This window comes from Nanorana parkeri, unplaced genomic scaffold (genome assembly GCF_000935625.1).
Source record: "Nanorana parkeri isolate BGI_ZX_2015 unplaced genomic scaffold, ASM93562v1 scaffold2594, whole genome shotgun sequence".
NCBI classification, from domain to species: domain Eukaryota; kingdom Metazoa; phylum Chordata; class Amphibia; order Anura; family Dicroglossidae; genus Nanorana; species Nanorana parkeri.
The window spans coordinates 79,254-99,925 of NW_017308862.1; the positions used below are offsets into that span (position 1 = coordinate 79,254).

Genomic DNA, 20,672 nt, shown 5'->3' on the forward strand with positions numbered 1-20,672 from the left:
GAGACAACGGACGACTCGGGAGGGGGGGGGGTGTTACGGGTCAGACACCTGGGGTCACGTTAAAATTTCCTCGGGCAAAAAGGGGTCACGAGTGGAAAAAGCTTAAGAAGGCCTGGCTTATGCCACATAAGCAACAGTCTTGCTTATGTTTGTGAGGTCTCTGCAAAATGATGACTACACAGAAGAGTCAGATTGGATAGGAGATTTCCATTTAAACTAGATGTTGCCTTTAACTGTATCTCAGATATCTCAAATAGGTTTAGTGGCCTTTAAATTAGTGATGTCCTTCTTACAAGTCATGGGTCTAGGGTAAAGTAGACAAAATTCAACTTTTTGTGTAGTTTAAATGACTAGAAGACTTTAGAAGACACAAAGGAAAGGTTTGTCCGGCCATCTGTCCCCTCTATGCCTCTACTTTGATTTTCCCGTGATCCCCTTGATAGTGGATGTCATGTTCTTCTTCTTCTAAAGGAACCTGAAAGAGAAAGTAAGATAATAAGAGAGACTCGTTTTATCCAGTTAATAGCATTTATTTCAATAACAGTGTTCTTAAAGTCACTTTTTTGTCTTAGGTTTAATGTTCTAAGTGTCCCATATGTATGCAGCTACCTTGGCATTGTTTGATCTTTGACATTGAAGGAATTATAAAGTAATATAATAAGGATAGACAGTCAAGGTTTGATTGTTAAGACTCCCCTATAACTATATGACCATACACGTCACAAGGAGACAAAACAGGTCAATGGTCGTGTCATGACATCTTCTTCTACCACGTGCTCATTGGTCAGAGTATTGTTGACCACAGCAATTGTCTTCATGCTCAACTAAACTCTTCACAAGTGTCTATAGTGGGCAACCCGGAGGTCTGGACATTTGTTAAACAGCACAGGGATTTACCAGTGAGTTTTCTTCTATGTATCTCTTATGTAGACCATAACCATGAGACGAGTTGCCCGCTCGTGCTTTTTAGTCCATGTCTGGTAACTGTGTCTGCGGACTGTCCTCCTCTTCTGATGGCTTCATTCAGGGGTGGGCAAACTCCGGCCCTCCAGCTGTTGTGTGAACTACAGATCCTATGAGGCATTGCAATATTCTCACAGCCACAGACATGACTCCCAGATACAGATGCATCATGGGGTTTGGAGTTTCACCACAGCTGGAGGGCCGGAGTTTGCCCGCCCCTGGTTGTTGATCAATTTAGCAGCTAGAGCAGTGTATTGATGATGACAAGGAGGAAAGAACTGAGGGCCTAAAGCTCCTCCCTCTGACCACTGGAATGATGTGTTTAGCCAATTGGAGTGAAAGCCAACATCCTGTAGCTGCCATTCTGGAAGGACTGGTGGGAACAAGGTTGCCACCTTTTCTTCAAGCGAAACCCGAACACTCCAGCAACGCACGGACATTGTTTTGGGAGAATGAGTCATGACTTATGCATATGTAAATAGTGCCGCCCATTCATATGTAAATATCACAATTGAGACTATTTTTAGTGGGTGGTCAGTAGCCCCTATCTTAATTTTAGTTGCCCCCTGTCTGGCTGACATCTTGTGTCCTGGTTTCTGCTGCCATGAAACCCGTACACAGCATTCAAAACCCGGACTGTCCGGGTGAATCCGGGACAGGTGGCAACCCTACCTACTAGGCAGACTTTGTTTCATCCACTGCTTTAATTTGAAGAAGTCTTCTACTACACATTGCAGAAATTATTTTGCAAAACCTGTTTGGCCACTTTGTGCATTAAGCACATTTTAAATGCTCCAGGCTGTTCAAGTACACTGCTTTTATTCCATCCAAGAGCAAGCAAATCACTTGCAGCGGTGTGAATTTGAACATGATATCACTGTTTATAATGTAGATAATTATATGTTATTGTGATAATATTATGTTGGCTGAGAATTAGGGAATACTTTATAATGAAAGAAAAGGGTCACTCTTGTTTAACCCTTTCCCTGCCACCGACGTAAGGCTTACGGCGGAACACAACTGTTTCCAGCTGGCCGGCTCAGTAAGCCTTACGTCGGTGGCTTTTTCCCTTTTGCTATAAGCTCATGGTCGCTTTAGCGGTCCACTTTAAAATAATAGCTGTCATCAGCGGCTGATGAGAGCTATTAACAAAAAATCCAGGCGCCATCCCCCGCAGTGATATTTACCGATCCTCTGTGCAGAGCAAACACTAGAGTGATCAGGTGAACCAATGTTTTTAAATAACTGGGAACACATAGTATTGTGTCCCTAGTTATGAATGAACAGCACTTCCTGTTCATTCATTAGTTTTTTAATGGGGAGAAGTACAGAGGCTTCTCCCCATTCAGAAACTGGTTGATAGTAAATGTTTTACCGTATTTGCCGGGGTATAAGACGACCCACTACTTTTTCTGTTAAAACATAGGTTTTGGGCTATACTCGTCGTATAAGACGAGTATAGCCCAAAATAATGTTTGAATGCACCCACTAACCCCACATGGCGGTATTCCCGAGTGTGGCTCGGGTTTTATTTTTAGTGCCATAAGCGGTAACCCCGAGCCACACTCGGGATTACAGTCTCTTACCTTGTCCCCGATCCCCGCTGTGTCCTCCGTCAGTATAGCGCGCTGAGCCAATCACGGCAGGCTTTGTATTCATTAATTCAGGCTTTGTATTCATTAATACAAAGCCTGCCGTGATCGGCTCAGTGCAGTATACTGTATGTAGCCGAAGCTACCGTACATACAGTATTACCTCACATCCATACCCGGCGTATAAGACAACCCCCGATCTTCGGGGGATGTTTTTAAGTCTAAAAACTCGTCCTATACACCGGCAAATACGGTACTATGAACAGTTTCTGAATGAACGAGAACTTGTCTGTGCGCCGATACTGATTTTAGTCTGAAATTATCAATTTAATTGTATTTTTATCAGTTTAATATTGATGTGGCAAACATTTACGCAATTATCGCAGGACCTACAAAATTAGTAGAACTATCTTTTTATTCTACATGCTTTGCGCTTTCAGAAAATATATGGTTTGGGGGGTCTTTTACAAACGCTAGCAACACAGTAGTAGAAAGTCAAAACAATGGGAAAAACTGCAGAAATGCTGTGGCCAGCTGAGGTGTAAAGCGTTCTAGAGGTCTTGGCAGCGAAAGGGTTAAAGAGGAACTATATGATTTTAAAAACTAAATCTTGCAGTGGGGCTAACCCCCCACACTGCAAGGGTTAACTGCTCATTTTGGCCCAGAGGTGCAAATAAAAAAAATATACTCACCTAATTCCCAGTCCCGTCTGGCTCCTGGACTTGTCCCCACAGCCTCTTCTCCCCCCTGGCTCCAGCAGTGTAAGGACCACTGACATCATCACATCTAATGCAGGTCCATTGACTTCTATTGGACATGAGGACACTGAGGGGCATACCACAGATGGAGAAGAGAGGGAGAGTGGTGAGCTATCACCTCCATGGGACCGAGGATCAGGTAAGTATATCTTCTTTATTCCAGCTCCGATATCAAAATGAGCAGCTAACCCTTGCAATGCAGGGGTGCCCTGAGTTCTTTTTTAAAGGGTCAATGTCACAGTTGGCTTTCCTTAGAACCAACCTATGTTGTAGGGAGAATGAGGATTCCTGTGCAACACAGTGCCACCCTCATTTCTATTAGCAGACAACAACAAAAACATTAGATTTAGATATTTTGTGTAGGAGGCAGAGGCATGAGACACATCTCATACAACCCCCACCAGAACACAGCTCACCAGGCCAAATAAGATCAGATTGAAACCACACAAAGCAGGCCATCATAAATCCCATTAACTCCATTAGCAACACGTCTGGTAATCCAGTGCCTGCTAATAGTGGCCGTAAACCTCCTTTAAGCCAAGACCTCTATTGGGAGTCAGGTCGTAAAATGCCCTGTCTAGTAAGTGACTCCACAATACACATCTGCAGTCTGGATCTATAAATCCTGCTATAAAAGAAATCACATTAATAAAAAACAATAACATGGATGTATCAGAGAATAAACATCAGTCAGATATCAAACACGCCTATATTACAAGATGCAGAAGGCAGATAGGATACAATACTTCTTAGGAGAATATGTATCAGATGCAGATCATGGCTGATGTCTATTAAATTATGATGTCATTGGGTGCAATCATATTTTGGTTGTCAGGCTAAAATATAGTCATCTGAAAATATTTATATAGTTAGAAAAATTTGGCATTGAGGGAGTGACCACTGGAGCATAATGAAACACCTCAATACCTCCACAGCACACCCGTTAGACCCCCTGGTTATGTCGTTTTGGTAAATGCCCTCTTCAGGGAGCAGAAAAGCTGCTGCTATTGGCAGCTGGAAGCTCTAGTTTTTCTTACTGGTCCCGTTGCAGAATGCTAAGAGTCATTTCTGATTCTGAGGGCCATTATCTCTTTCAGATTTGGACTTACTCTGAAGTGCATTGGATTCTGCACAGGAACCGGTAATACTTTTATTCTGGAAATATTTTCATTAAAACAATGTTTAAAATTCATTAAAATTACATTAAGGCCAAAATCCCCCCCCCCCCCCCCGCCGCCCAAAGTGCTAAAGTAAGGACTTACCTTAAATTATGCCTCTTAATCCGATCATCTTCTTTCCTTCAGTTTTTAGCTGTCCCTCCAGCGCTGGTGCGGGTCTCCGATCCAGCACTGACTCCTCTGTCCTCCTCTTCTCTGATGTCCCAAGGTGTCTGTGCGGGTGCACGCTGCTCCATAGACTTACCTTGTGTCCCTCCTCATCTCCCGGCTAAACATCTGAACTGCGCATGCCCCAAAATCCTTTGCGGCTGCCCGAGAAATTTTCAGATGTTCGGACGGGAGCGTGCGGCGGAGACACAGGTGAGTTTAAACCAGTGGCGTAACAATCGCCATTGCGACCCAGGCGGCCGCTATGGGGCCCGGGCACAGGGGGGCCCGGCCAGGGCATCCCTCTGATGCCGTGTGGACCGTCTGGGTCAATATGGCATATCAGGGTTTTGACTGTCACTGACTCAGCTCAGCAGCGGCTGTGAAGAAGAACAGCCGTTGAGGAGCGGTGTCAGTGAGAGCCAGCAGCTGCTGCAGAAGAGGCCTGCGTTCGCAGTGAAGGAGGAGGCGGGGCCCGGGCCGACGACCTAAGAGCCAGTGATGTAAGAGGAGGCCTGTCGATAGAAGGGGAGGCGGGGCCCGGAGATGGAAGAGGACAGCCCTGACGGGTAAGAGGTGTACAGCCCATCTGCGACCCTGCAGAGCCCACTATAGAGAGTCTATGGTGGGCTCTGCAGGGTCACTCTCAGGTGGGCTGTTTGGTATATCAGGTGGACTCTGCAAGTGGCATAACTAGCAATCACGGGGGCCCCATACAAAATTTTGCTATGGGGCCCTGTGATTTCTAGTTACGCCCCTGGTTTAAACCCTTAGAAAAAGGTGTTTTTTTAATCGTTTTGCATATATCTACTGCTTCCTAGCCATAGATATATGCAAAAACATGCGAGGGTTTAATAACCCATTAAGTGGAATGTTTATATGTTCTAACCAGAAATGAAAGAACCCCTGCCTCTGTGAAAGCTTTCATAATAAACTGTGCATGGCGGTGAGTGTTACATATGCTTCTTAAAGTTGAGAATTGCTACAACAGTTGATGATGCTGAACGATGTGTATTTCCATTAAAAATGAATGTGAAAAGTTAACCCTTGGGGGGGGGGGGGGGGAGGGGCTATCCTTGCACTGCAAGGGTTAACTGCTAATTTTTTTCCCTAGGGGTTCAAATAAAGAAGATATACTTACTAGACCGGTCCCCACAGCCTCTCCCCCCGGCTCCTTTAGTCTAAGCCCTGTTGACATCATCATGTCTAATACAGTCCACTTACCTGTACTGTATTAGACATGAGGACGCCGATAGACATATCACAGCCATAGTGGAGAGTGAGAGAGGTGAGCACTCGCCGCTGCAGAGGACCGGCGATTAGGTATCTCTTCTGAATGCTGGCCCCTGGAGAAAATAAGCAGGTAACCTTTGCATGGGGGGGTAGCCCCACTGCAAGGTTTAACTTTTACATTCCTGGAGTTCCGCTTTAAAACACATAGATGGCAGCTACTGTTTGTGTGTGTGTAAAGAGTTAACTGCAGGGTTTAATGACCCCCAAATACGATTGTTTTCCCACAAGCTGAAAAATCTCTGCGCAGAGCAAGACTGAGAGTGCACTTGTCACAGGCAGCATTATAAAGAACAGGCACAGCTGACTGTACAACTACCGCTAGACACATATGACCTACTTACTACGTTAAAAATTAAACTGAAGGCGCACCAGAGACATCTGTACAGAGTGAGATTCATAATGAATGACCAAATGTACTGTACAAGTTACTGATTCTAATTGTTTTAACTTCTGAGCCAAGATCCTAACATTTTGTTATTATTGTGGGGCAGCAAGTGTTACTTTCGGACAAAAAAGTTTCATCACGGCATTGCAGTGGGATTAGAAATGTTAGTGTTGCATTGTTGTGGCAGCCCCACATGTCAGTGCTGCTCCATTTTAGAACCGTGTTTGTCAATGTGGCATTGCTGAAGATTTATTGGTCACACACCATACATAAGCCTATGATAAATGTCAGGTTATGTAGTGACAGAATGGATGGCATCATCTATACCAAGTCAGATGCATTCTTTTCCAGGACACCATACTTGTTTCAAGAACAAGTATTCACATCACTGTCATTGTGTATCAAAATCCCAGAGCCTTTATGACATAATAAATCTTACATGGCCCTACAAGGCTCAGAAACATTGACACTCCTTGATGACAAAGCATCAGGGCCGGATTTACTCTCTCTGCTGCCCCAAGGCCAGGTTCCTCAATGCGCCCCCCTCCCTGCCAACCCTCCTCCAATGGAGAATGGCAAGCAGATGGCAGGGACAGTAGGGTTAGTTTTTATTTTTTTTTATTTTAAAATAAATCTTTTTATCACTTTTTTTATTGTTTTAATTTGTATTTATTTACTTTTTTACATTTTTATTTATCTTATCTGTTGCTTTTTATTGTTATAGCTTATTATTTTCTACTTTTTTTTCTAAATTTTTTTTCTTATATTTACTTTTTGATCAACTTTTTATTTTAATTATTATTTATTATTTTTTACTTTTCTTTTTTATTCCCACTTAACTTTATTGCTATCAAACAGGTGCTAACAAGCTCATGTGTGATAGCCTTTGGAGGTGGCAGGTTCTCCTTTTTGAACCTGTCACTTCCAATACAGGAGTTCTTGCACAGCACTGTGCTGGCTCTCCTGTGACAGCTGAGATGGGAAGGCTGTAGTGCAGCTCTTCCCTCTTACTGTTTACATGGAGCAGAGCGGAGACTGGGGCAGTGGGGAGGACGGACCTGCAGTTTTATTACAAATGATCTTGGGTACATCTCCGAGATCACTTGTAAACAAACGAGCAGCTTCTCCTCTCTACATTTAGCCCTAGTTGCCCAAAGCAGGGCTAAATGTAGAAAACAACCACACGCCCGGCACCAAGACTACACCACTGCTGGATGGTGTTCAGTATAGCATTGTTCTAGGATTTCCAAGTGATAAGATGCAGCTAGATATTAAATGACAGTCTCCCAATCTAGCCTTTTTAGGTGGATTAAGTGACAATCCATTGTCTGTGGGGCAGTGCAGAACAGCTCTAAGAGGCATTCTTGGTAAACAAAGGGATCAGGGAGGTTGCAAACCATGATTGATAGCTACAGAACTGTCAGCATGCATCTCCCCACTCTTCTCTTCTGCCTGAAACATGAACATTCCTCCAACTAGAGCAGAATTTGTGCAGAAGACATCATGAAATGCTTGAATCGTGTATGCTCACTCCACCCTTCTGTAATGTCTCTAGCCAATTTTTATGATGCATTGGTCTTGTAAGTGTCAGATCACAATCTGGACATGCATCTTCGTTCTATATGAACTCTCAATACTTACTTCCCAGTAAACTGTGTCATCATAGCAGCTCTGGTCAGGTGGCTGTCCCCAGAAAGGTAGTTTCAGTATAAACCCTAGAAAAACATTGGAATGTTAATAACAGGTTCAATATGGCATAAACGTTTGTGCCTTTTTAATACCTTTTTTACTTATACCACCACTTATGGTGGTCTCCCAATATAAAATCACTGCACAGAAGACATGTGTCATGTCCCCTATATTAGGGGAAACCTATGGACAACTCAGACAACAGAGTGTCATTGAAAGCTATGTCATGGAGAAAAACTTCCACAGCTCAGGTACACAGTCGAAGCTCCTTCAAACATAAGGTGTCCACATATCACCAACATTACACCATCAAAAAATAAGTGGCTATACCTCTCATGATGAGCCTTCTTTAAAACAGTGGGGCTTGCATTGTCTAAGGATCACGAGAGTTAGAATCAGTAGCTATCAGTAGAACCACCCATGCTGGAAGCATCTCTCATACAAAATGGTCTACACAGGCCTTCCACTTTGGGGGCTGGGCATGGGACTAAATCTTTTACCTTGTATACAAATTAACTGGAAGCCAATGCCCTTTGAGGGCTGTAGAAGCATCTCTTAATGATATGTGTTCAATTAGGAAGCCTATATCAGTTATTTATTTATTAATAATGACATAGTTCTGCCCTTCTTACTTTGTCATGTTTACCATGTGAAAGCTTGGAACAGAGCTAGGCAATGAAGTAACAAACCAATTATCAACACATTGATACTGTTCTATTTATTGTTCTTCTTCCTGGAGAGTAAGTTCTACCTGAGGGCCTGCAGTGTTAGGATCTCCCTGCCTCATCCATTCTGTGGATCTGTGCTTCCTCTACTTCTCCCGCTGGTTCCTGAATATTACCCCTTTACTCATCAGATCACCAGTCATTAGGGGATGGGTCTGACATAAGAGAGCAAATCACTGGCTGTATCTAGATTGCCACCTTCCCATCCAGACACAGTGCAGAACAAGGCATGGTACATCAGTAATGGTGAACAGATCTTCTTCAGGAAGCCTATTTTTTGGAGACATCCCAACTCTCCCGGATGTTTCGGGAGTCTCCCGCTATTAGCGGCTCCCGGACACCCGAGAGAGAAACATTTTCTCCCTGAAAGGTTTACTCTGCTATCAGAGTAACCCTTTCCATGCTGTCTTTTTTTTCCTAACATCGGGGCTGCCGTCAGTCAGAGAAAAAAAAACGGCATAGGAAATAATAGCTAGATTTCTATTGGCTATTTCAATTTGCAATAGCCAATAACTAGTTATCCATCAGGTCCACCTCTGCTGACTGACAGCAGCAGAGGGCGAGTGCAATAGCTAGTCTGTTATTGGCTATTGCAAATTAAAATACCAATAGCAATCTAGCTATTAGTTCCTATGCCGTTTTCTTTTTTTTTTTCTGACGGCAGCAGCTGTCAGAACACTAAAAAAACCTGCAGATAGCAAAGGAAGCATTAGCCTCTTTGCTATCTGCCATCATTTCAGGGGGTGCTCTCTTCCTTGTTGTTGCATCTCCCCCCCCCCCCTGTGGAGAGGAGGGGGTTGACAGAGGGCACCTCCCTGAAATGACTTATTTCAGGTTGGGATCCCTATTGTCAATACTGGTGACGTATTCTTTGGTCTCTGCTTTGACGTGTCCTTTGCCCTAAACAGCTTCCACACTTCAGGTCTTCTGTAAATAGTCAGTGGCCCAGTGAGAGAGATTCCACAACTAAAAATGGTCCTTTTCATCTTTAGAGGAGCCTACTAGTACTTACGTATGATTTTGATTACATTTACCAGTTGTTAACATATTAGCACAAAACCAAGACAGGAGAGCTTCCCTTACTGAATACATCAATTCAACTGACAAGCCAAACATCAATAAGATGATTCTCAGTTCTATCTAAAAGGACATTTTTGGCCCCATAAACCCAGTGTTACATAGTTACATAGTATTTGAGGTTGAATAAAGACATTAGTCCATCAAGTCCAACCTATTAGGATCTCATTCTAGGAGTACCTGTACCCCTAGTGTTGCATTTGTTTTTGTTTTTTTGATAGAAAATATTGAATTTACAAACCTGTAATAACTCCTCCAACCACAGCGATGCCAAAAGTTGCAGCTAAAGCAGCTCCTTGCATGAATGGAGTGCAACTAGAAAACAGGAAAAAGAAGATATCATATCTGAGTGGATCCAGGTTCAGGAATATCACTAATTCTTAGCCAGTGAGGGATGGTAATATATGTAAGGACACATTTTGAAGATCCCAGAAGTACTAGAAGCTTACAAAGTGCATTACAGATCACCAGCAGCTCGCTCAGATGCTTGTGGGGTTGCCAATCATTTGGCAATTCATGGATAGTTTGTAAAAGTCAGAATGTCAGGTTCCTGTACGTTAGTGTCAGTGGATGGAAGCCTGTGTTTGTAAAAGTATCCACCTATTGAGAGCCATCAATGAAAGGAATGCAGCTAGTGTAGTGAGAATGAGAAGATATGTTGATTTTTTTAAAGAAGTCATTAGCCCTACCCTCATCTCCACCTCTAATTACTCCTTGTGGCCACCGATATATGCAGAGAGCAATGACACCTAACTGTCTTGGTAGGGGCGGTGGTGTCTTTGAGGTGGCTGCGAGTGCTAGACTTTCAGAAAGTTTGAAATGCCCGAATCTGCTCTATGACATGCAGGGCCCTCTTTCTGTTCAGTATTTCCCCAGAGGTTGGCCATCCCCACTAGACATGTAAGCAGCACAAATATTTGGTTCTCTTCGGTTCGGATATTTCGTTATTTTGATCCGAAATTCAATTCCGTTTGGGTTTCGGATTCGGACGAAATCCGAATTTTCATTAGTTTCGGATGAGTTTACAGAAAACCATATACAGATATTAATACGTACATTTCAGATGCGTCAATTTTGTTTCCAAATGTCATTCTTTGAATTAATGTTGTTAAACTAAACAAAAAAGTGTGCAGTCCCCTCCCGAAATCCTACCGTACCCTGTAGGTCAGGAAGGAATTTTAGGGGGGACCCAATGCCAAAAAAATAAAAATATGCATGGATTCCACCCTAAAAATCCCTTACCGGAACCTTGATCCAAGCAGCAGCCTGGAAGAGCAGGAAAGGGAGGGAGGAGTGTGCAATCCCCCCACTCCTGCACCATACCCAGCCAGGTACCCACTGGAAATGGACCTTGTCCCCATGTCAATGAGGACAAGGGCCTCTTCCTCACAACCCTGGCCAGGGGGCTTATCTGAATCTGGTGATAAATACTTTTCCTTGTTGCACTCCTTACCGAAAAATCCTTTGTAGTGGGGGGTTGCTCGCAGTGACTGCGGATGGCGCCACAAATATCAGCAATTGTGTAAAGATGTCACCAGCACACCAAAATCCTTTTTAGGATAAGCAAATGTTCATTTATTGAAGTTCCTTGCCATATAAACAACAAGCGCTTTCGGGGCCACACAGGGTCCCTTCATCAGGCTTTAGCATTTCAGATCTCAATGCTAAAGCCTGATGAAGGGACCTTGTGTGGCCCTGAAAGCACTAGTTGTTTATATGACAAGAAACTTCAATAAATGAACATTTGCTTATCCTAAAAAGGATTTTGGTGTGCTGGTGACATCTTTACACAGTTATCTGAATCTGGGTGCCCGCCTCCATAAAGAGGGCACCGAGATGAGGCCCCCGCTTCGTGTTTCAGTAAGGGGTAGTTATTACTCGTAATCATACACCAAATAGAAACAGTAAATTGGAAATAAACACACCACAATGTATATAAGAGTCTTTTATTTGAAAAATCAAACCCAACAAACATTTTTGACAATTCCTTTATTCAAAAAAAAAGTGTCCGTCGATGTAATATACAGGTCAATCACATGGTCCAGCGATGTAGATCCACGTCAATCACGGTGAGCGACAGCCACCGACTTGCCGAAAGATAAAATATCTGACGCAACCGAACCTGCGGAACTCTCGCTGCAAAATGATAGCTCTGACCCGAATGTCGAAGAGAGTTGTGACGTCACATGACTTGCTCCACCCATTTCGTGACATTTGGGAGCAGAGCTGTCAATGATAGTAGCTCTGCTCCCAAATGCTATTGGTCTGCCCCCCCCAGCAAAGCACCCTCCCCATGATGAGGGCCTGTGGCTCTGCAAGGCTGCTGCTTGGACCAAGGGTCTAGTAAGGGATTTTAGGAGGGATCACACGCTTTTTTTGTTTATTGTTTAATCATTGGAGTCCCCGGCAAGATTCCTATCAGACCTAAAGCATTTGGTATAGATTGGGAGGGGGGACCCCACAATTTTTTTTTGTTTGTTTCTGTGGACAAATTTCACTTTTTTTTTCTAATGTCACTTTGCTGCAACGAAAATGTGTTTGTAATTATGTAACGCATCCCAAATTAACGAAAATTTCTAGGTCCTCCGAATAACAAAATTAATTGACTTTTGGACCTGAATCCTGAAAAACGAAAAAATCAAACAAAACAAATTTTTTGGCAGCGAACATGTCTACTGCAGGCTGTGAAGCTCATCTCTCTGCTCTTATCAGCATGCCCCTTGGTAGCACATGAGCATGGTTCCCTTGTGCTGCTCCAGGTCTAAAATGGCCTGAGTAGGAGATTGAACCAGACTAATAAAAGGTTAAATTCGGGAACTTACACTGCTCAAATTTTAAAAAAATGACATGTAATGATGTAATAATAAATGGAGAGCTGAAATTTGGGTATTTTATATCTTTCCACAGTTCAGCTTCAATAAAACTTCCTTGCTCTAATTTTTTTTAAAAAGGGAACAAAAGGGGATATGTAACTAGGATACAAAGAGGATTAGATCCTTGGAGTCAAAAAGAGAAAAGCAACTTCTTTCTTATAAAACACATTGTGAATGAGTCACTTACCCTTCCTTGGCTCCCAGTGCAACGGCCACCACTCCAGCAACACCTCCCAGAATTCCTGGCAAGCCATGTAAATTGTGCACACCGCAAGTGTCTTGGATTCTCAGCTTGGTAGCGACAATTGGCTAAAAGACAAAGCTTGATTAGTCCAAAAGCCAGACGAAGGCACAAACCACATATGAAAGTAGGTGAGAGACAGCAGTGATGAGGGTTCCCTCAAAGTTATGGGAAGAGGAACACTATTCTAGAAGTAACGAGGAGTTTACAAATAAATTGGTTGTTCTTCTGTTTACCTGAGATAAAATTAGTTAGAGGAATAGAAGTCCTAAAACCAGGAAAAAAAAACTTTCCCTAGGAAAGAAACGATTCACTTGGTCTCATTCGAATGTGATACTCACAGGGAGGGAGGACTGGGCAGGGGAATTTTGGCCCCCTGGATCAGTACTATTACGCTATGTTGAATTGGTGGTTCTGAGTGGTGAGCTGACCAATCAGACATCGAGCCGAGCAGGACCTGCAGTCAGTAGACACCTGCTCCCAGACCTCCAAATACAGTGCCTGGCAGAAGGAAATGTTCCAGCATGGACTTCCATTGCGGATTTGAGATATCTTGTGATTGAATCAGGGCCAGGCCGATGGGTAAGTAGGTAAAGAGGCTGCCTTTTGTGTTCCAGCATGAGGGGGGAGCAAAAAAGGGCAGGCCCTGCAACCTCAAATGGCCAGAATCACAAAGGGCGCTAATGCTGCATCACAATAAACCATGTGCTTTTAGGAACATCCTCCTCTTACTATGCCTACCAATCACTGTGGTTGGGTTGCCACCTTTTCTGTAAGTGACAGCCAGAGAGAGAGCGAGGGGGGGCAGCCAAAGTCAGAAAAGAGAGTGAAAGACAGCCAGGGGAGAGAGAGAGAGAGATGAGAGCCAGCCAGGGGAGAGAGAGAGAGAGAGATGAGAGCCAGCCAGGGGAGAGAGAGAGAGAGAGATGAGAGACAGCCAGGAGAGAGAGAGAGAGACAGACAGGAGAGAGAGAGAGCCAGGAGAGCGAGAGAGAGAGACAGCCAGGAGAGAGAGATGAGAGAGAGAGACAGCCAGGAGAGAGGAGAGAGAGAGACAAGAGAGAGAGAAAGATGAGAGAGAGACAGGAGAGAGGGAGGCAGAGAGAGAGAGAGATGAGAGACAGCCAGGAGAGAGAGAGACAGCCAGGAGAGAGAGATGAGAGACAGCCAGGGGAGAGAGAGAGAGAGATGAGAGACAGCCAGGGGAGAGAGAGAGATGAGAGACAGCCAGAAGAGAAAGAGATGAGACAGCCAGGGGAGAGAGAGATGAGAGACAGCCAGGAGAGAGAGAGAGAGAGAGAGAGAGGAGAAACAGCCAGGAGAGAGAGCACAAGCTGTGTAAGCTAGCGAATGAAAGAGAGAGATTGGAAATGTAAGAACCGTCAGAGCCCAGTCATAGCAGAGGTCTGCACCCGTACTGTGCGGTTGCATACAAGCTGGAACACCAGGACTTTGTGGTTGCCCCTGTCTGTGACCTGCCACTGTAACATCTTGTGTCCGGCTTTCAGCTGGCCTGAAACCCCGGACACAGCACATACAGGACTCAAAACCCGGACCTTCCTGGTGAATGCTGGACAGGTGGAAACCCTACACTGTGGCACCATGGCATACTACCCTTAGCCCCACAGAATTTTGTTCTTACCATGAGAGGGCCACTTGGTTGTGTTTACTACCTAAGCCAAGGTTCCAAGTCCTCACCAGATGCAAGTCCCACTCATTAAACACAAGTAAATGCATTTTTGTGTAAAAAGGTAATTTGGTTATATGTAACTATTTTAGCATATATCTGATTTAATTACAGTGAAATCATTAATAAGCCAAATGAAAGAATTAAACAAATGTGTAAATATAGATTTCTTTAAAGGCTACACTTGACAGTTTTTAGAGAGGACTGGTAGGAGGAATTGTATTTCCCTGCATGGTTTGTGGTCGGGAACTTTCAGGTCCTCTATAACTTTACCATTAGGAACTTGAATCCAAGCGTGGAGATAATTCCTGCAATAAAACCAATCATCATTGCCCCAAATGGTCCAATATTCATATCAGCACAGGTACCCACAGCAACACCTCCGGCCAGGGTGGCATTCTGGATGTGGACCTGCGTTAAGCAAAGAGACAATAGAATATTAAAGGACAAATCCAAACAATGTGTCAAATCGATCACTGAATTGCCGATGCCGGCCAGAAAACAATACAAAGACATTAGAGTTAGAAAGCCCAGTCAATCAGCCTTGATGTATATATTATACAGAATTCCCCAAGATTTAATAAGTCACGTGTCCTTCTAGATAGGGTATGCCATCTTTTGTCACATGACTGCCCTGTGCAACTTTACTTCCCATTCTGAGAACAAGTATCCCGGAACCTTTTGTCACAAATACACAGCTGGCACATTCTCATAGGCTAGCAACTGGTGCTCCCTGGATACCAAATTACTTTCCCCCATACCAGAATTTCCGGTCAGAGGAAGGTTTCCTCTGACCGGCAGTGCCAAAGGGGAACATGGAGCCGGATTCCCAGGCAATTAGGAAGCTGAGCAGCGAGTAATGACCCGCCACCTGGCTTCCTGATTGGCCAGGAAGCCGGCTCCATGCTGATTAGCTGGGAAGTCGGCTTCCTGGCCTATTAGCATCGAGCTTGCCGAACAGCCAGCTCCATGCTGACTGGCTGGGAAGCCGGCTTCCCGGCCAATCAGCTGAAAAGCCGGCTCCTTGCTAATTGGCTGGGAAGCACCGGCATCGACACTTGGTATCGGCGAGTACCGAAAGCAAAATATTGATACTGGTACTCAATACCGTAGATACGTGCCCCATCAGGATACATGAACAGTGACTGCAGCGGAATGGCCGATTAAAAAGATGAAACACAACCACTAATGATATACAGCCATTAATGAAACCCAACCACTAATGAAACACAACCACTAATGAAACACAACCACTAATGAAACACAACCACTAATGAAACACAACCACTAATGAAACACAACCACTAATGAAACACAACCACTAATGAAACACAACCACTAATGAAACACAACCACTAATGAAACACAACCACTAATGAAACACAACCACTAATGAAACACAACCACTAATGAAACACAACCATTCTTAATAACAGAAAAAAATCTGCATTCTTAATTTTTTTGCATGGAATGCAGTAAAGCATTGCAACTGCGATCAGTAGATCATGGGTGCAATGCTCTGGCTCCTGCAGACAGTTTCTCCCGTCCAAGCCCATACCGAGCTAAGGACATGCAGTAACATGGACGGGAGGCAGAGCTAAGGGACTACAAGTACAGTGACTTTGTATTTCTTTGAAAATACAAGCCCCGCTGTCACAATGGCAGATGGGACTTGTAGGTCCTCCATCCTGTGGATGGATGACGTGGCTGCGTGGGCCGAGCAATGCACCGCAGCACAATTTTCAAGAGAAAACAGCAGCCTTAGCCTTTAATGAAATATAACTATTAAAAGGAGAACTATGAGGTGAGTGAAAATCACTCATCCTCATAGTTCTAGCCGACCTGTGACAATTAAACTTTCACACGTCGGCTCAGTAGATCGGGAAGTGAGCGAACACATACCGACATTCGCTCACTTCTCAATCCTGTCCCTGCAGAGAGCGGTGACTGTCACTCACCGCTCCCTGCAGGGATTCCCCACCCCCTCCCTGTCCGATCCTCCAGTGCTGGCTAGCAGAACGGACAGGGGAGGGGGTGGGTACAGCTGGCTCTGCCTCAAGATAGGCAGAGCCAGCTGTCAATCACACAGCTGGGTGGATCTCGACAGCAATGTCGGGATCCGTCCCGGCTGCGGCGTCTCAGTATACAGCTTGCGGTATACTGAGATTTGGGTGACGGGAGGACGCTAGTTTGTGTCCTCCCGTTACCCTCAGGAGGACTATGGGGAAAAGCCCTGACCACATAGTTTTCCTTTAATTAAATATAACTCCGGTAATAATGATATACAATCGTTAATAAAACACAACCATTAATGAAATACAACTATTTAATTTCCTTTCTTTCACCCATATGGGAAGAAAAAAAAGAGTCCCTAGAGCCTTTTTCCTTAAATGCCCTTCAGTGCCAGATAATTGTTCTCATTTCGATGATGTTTCATTTCTTCATGTTATATTTTTTAGGATTTGTAGTCTATCCTAATGTATTATACATCATTTTTTTAGTTGGGGGGGGGGGGTGGATAGGGCTTTAATTTGTTAGCAGATTTGAACACATTTATTTTTATTTCCCTGGTTTTTATTGGCGAAAAATAGTTTAAAAAATGCATTTTGCTGGAACTTGGATTCAAAGGGAAACTGCACTTTTGTTAAAAAAAATTATTATAGAAGATAAAATTGCTACTGAAGCCATTTGGTAGTTTAATGTTATTAGAACACCTTATTTTTTTTTTTTTAAGTTCACAAAATTCAAGGCAATATAGAAAACCTGGAGCCGTTCTATACACTGTCGGTGTACGGAATCCCCCTAGAGATGTGCTATCTTGCTTATGTGATTGACTCACAGATTTTCTCAAAAGACTGCACTGAGATACATATGACATTTTAGGCATCCCCTGCAATAGAAATTACATTTTTGGTGAGATAATCCATAAGGGTTAACTCATTTTAAAGGAATGCAGACATTGAAACTGTATACTGAAATGACACCAGGTGGTTATAATGAAGGCTGACCCTCCCATTCAGTAATCAGTCTGGAAAGGACATGGTGAAACAAACTGTTTATTCTTCAGAATAAAAAATAGGTGGAAATCTGCAACAAAGTTTGTTAAAATCCTTACAATGTACATTATTCACCAAAAGGGGGTTGTTTTTGTCCCAGTTATACATTAAAATGTTAAATATTTATATGTCATTGCTCCTCTTTGTAACTCTGTGTATAAGTATGGGGGTTTCCAAACCATTTCCAGGAATGTATAAAGCCTGTAGTAGGTAATCTAAGGAATCCCTAAGGCTTGCATCTTAAAGGAGAACTATGGGGTCAGGGCTTTTCCCCATAGTTCTCCTTAGGGTAACGGGAGGACACAAACTAGCGTCCTCCCGTCACCCTAAGCTCAGTATACCGCGAGCTACAGCTCCCTATATACTGAGACGCTGCAGCCGGAGTGGATCCCGGCATTGATGTTGAGATCCGCCCAGCTGCGTGAGTGACAGCTGGCTCTGCCTATCTAGAGGCAGAGCCAGCTGTACCCTCCCCCATCTGTTCCGCCTCAGCGCTGGCGGATCGGAGCGGGGAGGGGGGAATCCAGTCCCTTCCCTGTCACGGCAGAGAGCCGTGACAGGATTGAGAGGTGAGCGAACGCCGGTATGTGTTCCCTCACCTCCCGATCTACTGAGCCGACCTGTGACAGTCTCATTGTCACAGGTCGGCTAGAACTATGAGGTGAGTGGAAATCACTCATCTCATAGTTCTCCTTTAAGTTAGTTATTAAAGGGCACCCCTCAATTTAGTCACATCAGGTTCTCTCCGCAGCGCTTGCCATGTTCTTAGCACCCTATGACCTGTTTTCCCAGGATGACATCTCTGGCTCATACTTTGTCCTTTCTTACCATGTCAAACTTTCCTTTGTGTTCCACCAAGCTGGAGAAGGCATAGGCAGTCAGTACACAGGCGGCCAGTGAGAAGTAGGTGTTAATGATGGCCATTTCCTGTTCTATTCCATTGGTAGCGATGGCAGAATTGAAGCTCGGCCAAAACATCCACAAAAACAGAGTCCCTGTAGACATGAGGGGAAAAAAAAAAGTTGAACGAATTTATGAGCAATTACTAATGTAAATTCTAAAGTCATTTCAATATTTTTTAATCTGCAGCCTCCCTTAAAATAACCCCTGGTGGTCCTGCCATGAGGGTTCCTGTTCAGGCACTTTGTGCTACGGGGTGACAACACTCCCCTGTCCCTGTCTCCTAATTGTGCTGCTGTATGGTCACTATGTCTGATAGAGATTACGAGTGTCCGTTTCAGCACACATTGCGCAGACATGGTCCACTGCTGTCACCATCAGGAAAACCGATCTGAGAAATACAATGAGGTCATCACTGGAGTGCATGTAGACAAGACCTGGTAGCAATCAGGGCCGGATTTACTCTATGCTGCCCCCAGGCCAAGTGTCTCTATGTGACCCCCTCCCAATGGAGAATGGCAACCAGATGGTGGGGGTGGCAGGGTTAGTTTACATTTTCTTTTTTTTTTTTTTTACTTTATCATTTTTTATTTTTACATTTTTATTTTTATTTTATGGTGGGGGAGGACGGACGAGCAGGCCGCATACAAGTAATCTCGGCGACAACGAACGCCGCTGTACATTTAGCTCTGCTTGCCCAAAGTAAATGTAGAATACAACTACCCACTCGGCGCCCGGAACTTCATGTCCCGGGCGTCGGGCGATAGGAATCCCTACCGCCCCTCTGCTCCCTGCCACCCCGAGGCCGGGCCTCGGTTGGCCTTGTGGGGAATCCGGCACTGGTAGCAATGAAGCTGCATTAGATCAGCAGCACTAAAAAGCAACAAATGATGAAAAAAGGGTAAAAACAATTATATTTATTAAGGAAATAAATGTCATTTGTGTATAATAACAGTACTTTTGCACACTTGATACTTAGTTAAGGTTAACACTTGCTTTTCCCACTTTCTGCTGTTACATACAATGATGTGGGGCTGGACTGCAACTGCAGTTAACAGTATTAGACCGTGCAGATGAACAAAGGCAATGTGTAACTGGTTAAAGGGAGACATCTTGTGGCTGCATTGTAGAAGTAATGTGTAAGTCTGATTTGTTAGTGTTGCTTCATTTTAAAGCAAATCAATCCAAAATCGTTTTAGTTCTATTGAACTGTAGAAGGGTCAGAAACTCTTTTCAACTTTTAATTGCTGTTCGTGTCCTTATTTGACCAAAGCATCTATCAAACACTAAAATCAAACACTAAAATATTAGTTTTAGGTAGATCGACCCTTTAAAAGCAATCTGTCAGTTTGCCCATTTAGCTCTGGGCGCGCCTCCGCCACCACCTATCACCCCATTTCCCCCACTAGAGTCCTCAACAGGGGGCAGGGTTGCGTAGGGTTAGATCTTCTCCTTGCAATGAACAGTCTTCAAAGTTGCAGTAAACGGTGGTGACATCAGCACTGCTCACTCCATCATTATGGGGGTTATTTACAGAAGAGCCAAAGGATCCAGCCGTAGCTTCGGCTGATCCTTTGGCTGCCGGAGCCCTTCGGTTCAGTCGAACCGAAGGGCTGCTGTATGGGCTATTCACTATAGCCCGTACAACAGCCGAGTGGCTCAGCCGGGCCGAAGGCATATGCTTCGGCTCCACTGAGCCGAAGTGACAGCCGAAGCGTGGCAAACGGCCTGCAGAAGGCCGGCCTTTCGCCCCGCAAATGATAGCTGGGCGGATCATGGCTGGCTCTGCCCAGTTGTAATGACAGATCAGCATCCCGAAATGACCTGGGGATGCTGAACTGTCAATAAACAATAACAACGGGGCGGAGCTGGCTGTGACATAACAGCCGGCTCCACCCAGTTATTATTCATTGGCTGGGACCTGCTAGAAGACTCTAGCAGGTGCCGGCCAATAGGAAACAGCTGGGCGGAGCTAGCTGTCCCTTCAAGCTCTGCCCAATTTTCTTTTTTAATCTTTATGTATTGTTTTAATTTAACTATTTATTTACATTTTTTAAATATTTTTGTAACCTTTAAAAAAAAATAAAAAAAATTAAAATATATGTAAA

At 44.1% G+C, this 20,672-nt stretch overlaps 1 protein-coding gene across 1 annotated transcript in view; it reads right to left on the minus strand.

Annotated features, from left to right (window-relative positions):
• Positions 1 to 378: 378 nt before the first annotated feature.
• RHAG (Rh-associated glycoprotein) overlaps positions 379 to 20,672 on the minus strand; it is a 46,094-nt gene continuing 25,800 nt past the window's right edge. The window contains exons 5-10 of the mRNA XM_018573885.1: positions 18,493 to 18,659; positions 14,882 to 15,019; positions 12,868 to 12,989; positions 10,049 to 10,122; positions 7,958 to 8,031; positions 379 to 475 (exon numbers count right to left, since the gene is read on the minus strand). Coding sequence (XP_018429387.1) covers positions 404 to 475; positions 7,958 to 8,031; positions 10,049 to 10,122; positions 12,868 to 12,989; positions 14,882 to 15,019; positions 18,493 to 18,659 — 647 coding nt within the window. The 3' untranslated portion in view covers positions 379 to 403. The remainder of the gene's footprint in view (positions 476 to 7,957; positions 8,032 to 10,048; positions 10,123 to 12,867; positions 12,990 to 14,881; positions 15,020 to 18,492; positions 18,660 to 20,672) is intronic.